General features: G+C 38.1%; 1 protein-coding gene across 1 annotated transcript in view; it reads left to right on the forward strand.

The window, feature by feature from the left end:
• UTRN (utrophin) overlaps positions 1-11,277 on the forward strand; it is a 604,813-nt gene that overhangs the window by 435,695 nt on the left and 157,841 nt on the right. The window contains exon 53 of the mRNA XM_017849334.1: positions 10,421-10,577. Within this exon, the coding sequence (XP_017704823.1) occupies positions 10,421-10,577 (157 nt within the window). The remainder of the gene's footprint in view (positions 1-10,420; positions 10,578-11,277) is intronic.

Below are 11,277 nucleotides of genomic sequence, written 5' to 3' on the forward strand. Positions count from 1 at the left end.
GGCTTTCTCAGATACTCATTGTAGTAGTAATGTGCTTGGTGTGTGAGCAGGTTCACTGTCTTCTGTGGCATTGGAATGACAGTGGTCTCTTGAAGGTTACCTCATTCCCCAATGGCGTGTGCACTTATTTATTTTATCCAGTATTTCACTTATTTCACTTACTAGGTTGAACAGTTCAAGTTTCAGGCCAGTAGTGGAGGTGTCCTTGAGTAAAAACCAAACAGGTGGGTAATGTAATACCCAGTGATGCACAGAGGTCCCAGCCTTAACAGAGGCAGCTGGGGGTATCTCAGAAATGCGCTGAGGTCTTTTCAGGGAAAAGGGAGGAAGCTACCTTAGCCCTCCTGTCAGGCCAGCAGGAAAGCCCCACCACCCAGTCACTCTCCTGACCCAGTTTCCTGGCTATTCAGATGACACAGGTACCTCTTTCCATCTGTAGGAATGCTGATGTTACACATAGAGAGGGACTGTGACTCCACCCCTCATGAAAGCCTGAGCCTGGAGGGCACTCCTCTTGTGGGGATACAGTCACCCCACTGTTCTAGAAAGGCTGTCTACAGGTGTACCCATGCCAGGCTCCTGTGGGAGAAGCCTCCAGGTGTATCTGTTATGGTGGGTGAAGGAAAGAATAAGTCCCCTTCTCCAAGACCCTTCACGAGCACCAGGGCTGCCTGACTGTTGGGACAGAGCTACAGACTTTCTCCACTGAGCCCAGCATTGCACCCATGCCTCTGCTGAAAGAAACTTCCCACAGGTGGAAATGTCTCAGACTCAAGGCCTGCCATCTTCATTCTTTTGTCGTTCTTTTGTCCCACAGGTTGCTCCCTTGATTTGGAGCACTCCCTCTTTCCCCTAGGAGTAGGAATCCCTGAGGGCCAGACTACTGTGAATGCTGCTGCTCCACTGGGTCTAGCAACCCATTTGGACTGCCACAGTTCAAGCTGGTATGGGGGAATGTCTGCAAGGGATCCAGTGATGTGACCTGTCCCGAAGTCTCACAGCAGTGGGTGCCAGCACCAGCTCTGAGGGGGGTTGCAGAGGAGTGATGTAGACTCTGTGATAGTCCTTGGTTATCAATAGCCTTAGTGTGTTGGCTTTCTCACATGCCATGTGTAACAGTAATGAACAGCTCACGTGGGCAGACTCAGGGCCTCCTGATTAGCCAGGGTGATGCAGGTGATGGTGACAGCCGAGGTCACACAAGTTTTCCCCTTCCTGGTGCAGTGTGATTCTCCTTGGAGATGCTATCATGGACTGTGTCAGTTGGCCTCCAGCTAGGAGGTGGCACTTGGAAAAGAGCACTGGCTGTGGTGGTAGTGGTGGGATTTATGCTTGCCTTATGTTACCCAGGGGAGGTACTCTGGTGTCCCAAGCAATGGGAGGGACCGTAGAGCTCCAAAAAGTTTCTGGGTTTTGTGTGTGTGTGTGTGTTAAGCTACCAGGAGGAGTGAAGGGGCAAAACCAGTAGGGAGGTGGGTCAAGCAAGGCTCTCTACAGGTGGACGCAAGCAGCAGCCCTCGTGGGGATTGGAGGACATTTTGTTGGCTGCTGGGGTAGTGTTACAAGGAGGAGCACAGTTGCCTCTGCTACGCAAAAGAGTGCAAATGAGGAATGAGGAGTAGCCAGCAGCAGTAAGCCCCACCTAGCTCACCTTCATTTGGCAAGGCAGGTCTCACATCTGCAGCATTCCGCTAGCAGCAACAGCTAGCAAAGTTCCAGCCAGTCTGCACTCAAACTCAAGACTGCCTTAGATCATAAGCCTTCCCAGTGGAGATGGAAACTGCAGGGTTTTCAGGCCATGCCCATCCTCATCTGCCCATGAAGCAGGGGCACCCAGCTCCTGTGCCCACTCAAGTTTATATCATGAATCTCAGTTGGGAGCTTCTCTCAACCTGTGACCCCTGCCTGAGTTAACTGGCTGACCTCCACGAGGTCCCCTATGAGTTAGAATCAGGAATGACTTCCCTTCATCCCTCTGGAGACTGGGAGTGCACACACAGCACATCCCAATGTGGTTCCTTCTCATCTACTCCCCATTGCTCACTACATCAGCTCCGGAGCTGGGTAGGGTTAAGGCCTTTTCCCTAACCTGGATTGCCAGGTTCCCCAGTGGGTGTGTATGTCCTGTAGGCAGTTTCTCCCTTTCTCACACTCTGGGGACTTACAATTTTTGGCCTGGCTCATGATGTATGCTGCAGCCTGCTGCTTCTTTCAAACGGTCTGTGGTGTCTGTCAGTTTTCCTTGTTAAGTTCCTGTGTTGCTTCTTGGAAATAAGTTCACAGTATGAATCTCTACATACTATTTTGTGTTTCCAAGTGGAAGAGGCATGCTAACAATGCTTCCAATCCACCATCTAGGGGGAAAAAAAAGTTTTATTCACTTTATATGCTAGATCTACAGTATTTCAACTTGATTTTTATGTATTTATTTACTTATTTATTTTTGAAACAGAGTCTTGCTCTGTCACCTCGGCCAGAGTGCAATGGTGCAGTCTTGGCTCACTGCAACCTCCATCCCCCAGGTTCAAGTGATGCTCAAGCCTCAGCCTCCCATGTAGCTGGGAATACAGGCACGTGCCACCATGCCAAGCTAATTTTTGTATTTTTAGTAGAGACGAGGTTTTGCCATATTGACTGGGCTGGTCTCGAACTCCTGGCCTCAAGTGATCCACCCTCCTCGTCCTCCCAAAGTGCTAGGATTACAGGCCTGAGCCACTGCGCCCAGCCCCAACTTGATTATATGAAAATGCACATCCTCTGATATTTTCAACTGTCAGATTCTCCAGCTTTTAAATGTTTATTCCTTTTTTTCCTGAATTTTCACATCCTTCTTCTAATCTTTAGTTGATCAAACCCTTTCTCTTTTCAGACTCCATTAATCCCCTCTACCTAGTTTGGAGCCCATCATAAGATACTTCAGCAGTGTCAGGACCTTGAATTTCCTTTCTCCTTTTAACTTCTTCTGTTTCCCAGTCTCTGACATTCCAGTGTCCACACCCTCTCTATCCCTTGCCTTTAATCTTGGACTCTGCCTAGTGTTGCACTAGAAAGTGAAAAATGGTAACATTGGTCCTGCTATAATTTGTTACTTTCTACTTACAGTTGATATTGTTATTTTCAATGATTTTCTATTATATTCACCACCTTGTCTATTTCATTTTTTAATTATTTATCATTTACATTTCATGTTTATTTAACTTTTAATTTCAGTTCAGGGTACATGTACCAGTTTGTTATATAGGTAAACTAGTGTTATGGGGGCTTGTTGCACAGATTATTTCATCACCCAGGCATTAAGTCTAGTACCTTATAGTTATTTTTCCTGATCCTCTCCCTCCTCCCATGTTCCACCTTCTGATAGGCCCCAGTATTTGTTGGTCTCCCGTATGTATCCATGTGTTCTCATCATTTAGCTCCCACTTATAAGTGAAGACATGTGATATTTGGTTTTATGTTCCTGCATTAGTTTGCTCAGGGTAATGGCCTCCACCTCCATCCTTGTTCCTGCAAAGAACGTGGTCTTGTTCTTTTTCATGGCTGCATAGTATTCCATGGTGTATATGTACCACATTTTTTCAATCCAGTCTTATCATTGATGGGCATTTAGGTTGATTCCATGTCTTTGCTATTGTGCATAGTACTACAGTGAACGTACAGTGAACAGTGAACACATGTGCCTGTGTCTTTATAACAGAATGGTTTATATTCCTTTGGGTGTATACGCAGTAATGGGATTGCTAAGTCAAATGGCATTTATGTTTTTAGTTCTTTGAGGAATTGCCACACTGTCTTCCTCAGTCGATGAACTAATTTACACTCCAACCAACAGTGTAAAAGTGTTCCTTTTTCTCCTCAACCTCATCAGCATCTATTATATTTTGAGTTTTTACTAATAGCCATTCTGACTGGTGTGAGAGGGTATGTCATTGTGGTTTTGATTTGTATTTCTCTAATTATCAGTGATTTTTTTTTTTTTTTTTTTTACATGCTTGTTGGCTGCATATATGTCTTCTTTTGAAAAGTCCTTTCAAAAGTCCTTTCATGTCCTTTGCCCACTTTTTATGTTATTGTTTTTTTTTTCCTTGTAAATTTGTTTCAGTTCCTTATAGATGCTCAATATTAGACCTTTGTCAGATGCATAGTTTGCAACAGTTTTTCTCATTCTATATGTTTACTCTGTTGATAGTTTCTTTTGCTGTGCAGAAGCTCTTTAGCTTAATTAGATCTCATTTATCAAATGTTTGCCTTTGTTGCAGTTGCTTTTGGTGTCTTCATCATGAAATTTTTGCCCATTCCTATGTGTAGAATGGTATTGCCTCAGTTGTCTTTTGGATTTTTTTTTTTTTTTTTTTTTTTTTTTTTTTTTTTTTTTTTTTTTTTTTTTTTTTTTTTTTTAGTTTTGGGTTTTACATTTAAGTATTTAATCCATTTTGAGTGTATTTTTGTATATGGTATAAGGAAGAAGTCCAGTTTCAATGTTTTGCATATGGCTAGTCAGTTACCCAGCACCATTTATTGAATAGGGAATCATTTCCCCATTGCTTATTTTTGTCAGCTTTGTCAAAGATCGTAGTTGTAGGCATATAGCCGTATTTCTGAGTTCTCTGTTCTGTTCCATTGGTCTACGTGTATATTTTTGTACCAGTACTGTGCTGTTTTGGTTACTATAGACCTATAGTATAGTTTCAAGTCAGATATCATGATGCCTCCAGCTTTATTCTTTTTGCTTAGGATTGCCTTGGCTATCATGCTCTTTTTTTGTTTGTTTCACATAAATTTTAAAATAGTTTTTTCTAGTTCTGTGAAGAATAGTATTGGTAGTTTTATAGGAATAGCATTACATTTATAAGTTGCTTTGGGCAGTATGGTCATTTTAATGATGTTGATCCCTCCTATCCACGAGCATGGAATGTTTTTCTATAGGTTTATGTTGTCTCTGATTTTTTTGAGCAGTGTTTTGTAGTTCTCCTTGTAGAGATCTTTCCCTTCCCTGATTAGCTATATTCATAAGTATTTTATTTTTTTGTGGCAGTTGTGAATGGGATTGTGTTCCTGATTTGGCTCTTCTCTTGACTATTCTTGATGTGTAGGAATGCTAGTGAATTTTGCACGTTGATTTTTTTATCCTGAGATGCTGCTGAAGTCATTTATTAGCTTAAGGAGCTTTTGGGCTGAGACTGTGAAGTTTTCTGGATATAGAATCTTGTCACCTGCAAACAGATATAGTTTTACTTCCCCTCTTTCTATTTGGTAGCCCTTTATGTCTTTCTCTTTCCTGATTGCCCTGGCCAGGACTTCTGATATTGTGTTGAAGGAGTGGTGAGAGAGGGCATCCTTGTCTTGTGCCAGTTGTAAGGGGAATGCTTCCAGCTTTACCCATTCAATATGATGTTGGCTGTGGGTTTATTGTAGATGGTTCTTAGTATTTAGAGGTATGTTCCTTCAATATCTAGTTTGTTGAGAAATTTTAACCTAAGGGGTGTTGAATTTTCTTGAAAGCCTTTTCTGCATGGATTGAGATAATCATGTGTTTTTTTTGTCTTGTTTTGTTTATGTAATGAATCACATTTATTGATTTGTGGATGTTGAACCAACCTTGCATCCTAGGGATGAAGCCTACTTGATTGTGGTAGATTAGCTTTTTCATGTGCTGCTGGATTTGGTGTGCCAGCGTTTTGTTGAGGATTTTTGAATCTATGTTCATCAAGGCTATTGGCCCTGAAGACTTTTTTGGTTGTTGTTGTGTTTCTGGCAGGTTTTGGTATCAGGATGATGCTGGTCCCATATAGTGAGTTAGGAAGGAGTTCTTCCTCTTCAATTTTGTGGAACAGTTTCATTAGGAATGATATCAGCTCTTCTTTGTACATCTGGTAGAATTCAGCTGTGAATCCATCTGGTCCTGAGCTTTTTTTGGATCGTAAGCTATTTATTACTGACTCAATTTCAGAGCTCGTTATTTGGCTGCTCAGCATTTCATTTTTTTCTTGGTTCAGTCCTGGGAGAGTGTATGTGTCCAGGAATTTATCCATTTCTTCTAGATTTTCTAGTTTATGTGCATAGAGGTGTTCATAATATTCTCTGATGGTTGTATTTTTGTGGGGTCAATGGTGATATCCCTCTTGTCATTTCTGATTGTGTTTATTTGAGTTTTCTCTCTTCTTTATCAGTCTTGCTAGCAGTCTATCTATTTTATTAATTTTTTTTTTCAAAAAACCAGCTCCTGGATAAGTTGATCTTTCAAATGTTTTTTTTTTTGTGTGTCTCAGTCTCCTACAGTTCTGCTCTGATATCACTATGCCTATTTTAACAGATTTTGATTCTTTTTAGTCCCCAAATTCTCTCTCTGCAGGTGGCCTTCATTTTTTTTGTTTGTTTGTTTTGAGAATGAGGCCATCTGATTGATACTCTTTATACTACTTGGAGCATTTAATATGCATTGATTCTGTATTCCACATTATGCTTTTATTGTGCTAAAGTTGATATTAAACTTTTTATAGCATAAAATGTCATGGCAGGGAACATTTACTCTGATTTATCATACTTTTTTAAAAACAAAATGTCTGCCAAGATCATAATAACAGCTAATATTTATTGAATATTTATATGCTAGATCTACCCTAAGCGTTTCACAGGTATTACCTTCTTTGACCATGGTGTGGCCATTGGAACAATGTAATAATATGTGGCTCCAATACCACAGGTTAATATCTTAAACATTATTTTCAGTCTTTTGGGTAGCTGTGATTAAACTTTTTAAATACTAAAATCCAACATGCTGCATCTTCTTTAGCATCTAGAACAATACATACAATGATAAATTTCACTTCAATCTGTATAAGAGAAGAATGCTATTGACTTGAAACGTCAGCTAGAAGACAGGCTGTCAGGAACTTTGATTATGTTTTTTACTCGCTGGAAAAATGTAAATTGGAATCACACTGACACGTTCTGTGCTGTGGATGACATAGGTTTAAATTTTCATGTTAAACTTATTTAATTTGAGATTATGTTAATTAAATATCCATTTATCAGCATAACGATGTTTAATATAGACCTTTATTAACATGGTTTCAAAGGCCAGCAAAATTGTCAAATCTAATGAAAACAGTTCAAAGATAAAATTCTATCTTCCCTTTCTTTTATGAGTCTCTTAAAAATTCAGGGCACCTTTTTAAAAGCCCTTAGAGAAGATTAACCTTTAACATCATCATTTAAATCTAATGTTACCACATTTTACAATGTCATTGACACTATGTTTAGCCTTAGATAGTTGGTTTTCCTAACCATATTGTAAAACTACTATTTTTTTTTTTTTTTTTCCAAATCTAATAGAGGAAGATTCAACTGCTGTCTTTTTTATTCTGGTTTATCTAGTGTAGCACATTCCAGTAGAACTTTCTCCAATGATAGACATTATCTATATCTACACTGGTTAATATAATAGCCATTAGCTATATGTGGCCTACTGAGCACTTGAAATGTGACCAGTGCAACTGATAACCTGAATTTCAAAATTTACTCATTGTATTTATACTAAATTAAAATTTAAATAGCCACATGCTACTGGTGTCTACCATATTGGAATCACGGCTTTGGTGTTCTTTTCAGCACAGTCAGACTGAATTCTGAAGACTTGACTCTTTTCTCCTAATATGTCTTAATTCGTTTCCTGGGAGCAGGAATAATCTTTTAAAGTTACCTGTTATTCTTGGACTAATTAAGGTATTTTCTTTCATTATAACCCAATTTATAGTTTGGAGATTTTACCATAAACCAAAAAATATGTATATGTACGTACTTTTGTAGTAAGAATGCCAAATTGGACATTTGACTCTGGGTAATCATTACACAACAGAAGATGGGATATCTCTACCAGAGTGCGTGCTCCATAAATGTTTGCTTGTACTGAGTAAATGAAAAACTTATTTTATTTTAACCAGTGCTCCCTCTCACACTCGTTCACACTATTTCCTTTTATATCTGTACACTGGGAGAAGGAATAATAACTTGCTTGAAGATGCAGTTTCTTTGGAAGGCAGAGGCTTTTGCTGATTTAAAACAGATACTGGTTTGTAGTTACTTGCATAATTCCTTTCTACTATTCTTAAATGATGAAGTACCATTTTATGGGTCTTTACCTTCTAACACATTTTGCATTACATTTTTTAAGAATAACTGGTCACTTAAAATGCTTATAGAGTTGTAAAAACTGATTCACTTTTAAAAGGGGTAACTTGTGTAAAAGATATTCTGTAGTCGACATCATCCTAGGTTGATAATACAGTCAATAAAAGTGTTTATTGCTTTGTACATATCAAAGTACTAAAGGAGTGAACTGAAGCAGCCAAGATGTTAGAATAAGTCAATTGTCTAAAAATATGAATGCCCACAGATATGTTTGATAAAGAAATGTTTTAAGTGAAGATTTTGAAACTCTGGATGATCACTGGTTATCAATAGGCTTAGAGAAATTTAAGTTTTAAAATGTTTATAGGATAATTGAGAAAGTACCACTAAACTGAACACAAATTTAAAGTTTCTTCCTACAAAGCATTCGACCTGTTGCCCAAGAAAAGGCTTTCATCTTTCAAGATGAAAGAATTCAAATGAAACTAGAACACTGAAGGCTACTACAGAAGCATGCATTTATTTGGGCATATGGTAGTAATCCACTAAACACATAGTTATAATCTATTTGAGAATAACCAGAACAGATTTGCCAGACAAAGATTCTGCCAGATCAACTTGCTTTTTACTATGGGAAATCAAAGATGCAGAGAAGCACACAAATACCAACGTTTTCTTTTTTTATTTCGAAGCCACTTCAGCATTTCTTTTAAAAAGTATTGTCTTCATCCTTATAATTAATAGATAGTTCTTCAGATTCTAAATACTGTGAGTTTCAGTGATCAGTTTCATTATTTCTGTGCAGTCAAAAAAGACTGCATTGAAAAATACATTTGTGGGCATTTCAATACAGTAAGTGTTTGGAACTCAATTTCAAAGGAATATAATGTGTGATTTAGTTATTGATTAATGAGTTAAACTACAGACATTGAAGATGCAGGATCAAATCATCTGAAATAAAAGGCAGGGAACATGTATAAATATTTTGCACACGGAGACACTCAAGTGCTTCTTGATTGAGAACATCTGATTTCTAGCTGGCTTTTGCAATTAAAAATATTGGAAATAAATTGCAGTAGCTCAGTTAAATTTATTTGCTGCAAAATGACTTATAACTACAGAGAGAATTTTTAGTTAATATAGTTGAAATTATTTAGTTCTGCTCTGTGACAAATGAAATTATTGTTTATCAGAGAAAGGGAATTACGTATTTGACCTAAAGTTAATCAATATGAACACAGAAAAGCTGGAGCTCAAGCAGAATCAGGACCTTGTTAAACCACAGTTTTGTAAAATGAGTTCAATTGTAGCAACTGTGGAATAAATAGAACTGATAGTAAATACAAGAAAATAAATTTTCTAATCATACTGTTCTCAGAGATTTACAAAATACTTTGAAGTTCGTTCTGAATTTAAACTTTTTTTTTTATTATTTCACACTTAACTTTTTAAAATCAGCATATGCTGATTAAAGGCAGACATGTGCCTTGTTACACCTGTAAACTTCAAAGATCATGGAGAGTCACAGTAATTCCATTTCACCAAGTTAAGGCATAAGTCCATATTCACAATCTGCCCTCTGGGGTGATGCAGAATTGAGTCAAGTCCAGTTCGATTGCTTGAGTCACTGGAGTTGTTTCTGACTGATTCATATTTTCAAATCCAGCCCACAGTGGGCCTGAGGCTGGATAAGTGGGCTTTCACCAGGGCCCTAACAAGAGCAAAAAAGGAACATGTGCGTAGATTTACACTCCTATTCTCAAGGGCCTTTACTCTTATTGGAAACTTAACCACATAAAAATGTATTTCCTAAACATTTCCCTGATTATGGAGTTCATAATCTAAGAACCTGAAGGTGCATTTCTGTGTTAAATACAGACATTATTATTGAAACAAAGACCTCACCTTTAAATGAGAGTATAAAGTACTTCAGTGATTTTGCCCAACTGTTAAAACTTGGTTTATAATTTTACATTCTATCACGGACATCCTTTTTGAAAGCCTACGTGGTGTATAGGTCTGTGTTTTAAATTTTGATAGTTATTACCAATAAATACTCTGAATATTATAGCCTATTCAAAATAGCTGTTTCTTACAGGAAATGGATGTATGTGTGTATACATATGTGTAAATACATATATATATATATGTATTTGCAAGGAGTCACTCTTTTGTGGAAGTAAACATTACTTGGTCAGATGAGATTATTATGCTAAAGGAAGGTAGATAATTTTGTGAATGTAATTTGCATTTCTTAAATGTGGTTATTATTATTATTATTATTTCTCAACAGGGCCCATTTGGAGGCCAGTGCTGAGAAGTGGAACAGGTTACTGATGTCTTTAGAAGAACTGATCAAATGGCTGAATATGAAAGATGAAGAGCTTAAGAAACAAATGCCTATTGGAGGAGATGTTCCAGCCTTACAGCTCCAGTATGACCATTGTAAGGTAAGTGGATAACCTATAGTGAGTCACTTAATTCAAATTCTAGTGAGGTAGATATTTGAACTAAAATTATAGGTAAGTATCAGAGTTGAACCAATTATCACAGGATCCCCCCCACCACCACTGTCTGCTTTTAATTGTCAGTAGACATTTAAAGTGCATACATTGTTTCCATTTGTATTAAATTAAGTTTTATCTTCACATTCTTTTTTCTTTCTTTTTTTTTTTCTTTTTTTCTTTTTTTTTTTTTTTTATACTTTAAGTTCTAGGGTACATGTGCATAACGTGCAGGTTTGTTACATATGTATATTTGTGCCATGTTGGTGTGCTGCACCCATCAACTCGTCGGCACCCATCAATTCATCATTTATATCATGTATAACTCCCCAATGCAATCCCTTCCCCCTCCGCCCTCCCCAGGATAGGCCCCAGTGTGTGATGTTCCCCTTCCCGAGTCCAAGTGATCTCATTGTTCAGTTCCCACCTGTGAGTGAGAACATGTGGTGTTTGGTTTCTCTTCTTGTGACAGTTTGCTAAGAATGATGGTTTCCAGCTGCATCCATGTCCCTACAAAGGACGCAAACTCATCCTTTTTTATGGCTGCATAGTATTCCATGGTGTATATGTGCCACATTTTCTTAATCCAGTCTGTCACAGATGGACATTTGGGTTGATTCCAAGTCTTTGCTATTGTGAATAGTGC

The sequence above is a fragment of the Rhinopithecus bieti genome, unplaced genomic scaffold (genome assembly GCF_001698545.2).
Source record: "Rhinopithecus bieti isolate Rb0 unplaced genomic scaffold, ASM169854v2 scaffold_32264, whole genome shotgun sequence".
In the NCBI taxonomy this organism is placed as follows: Eukaryota; Metazoa; Chordata; class Mammalia; order Primates; family Cercopithecidae; genus Rhinopithecus; species Rhinopithecus bieti.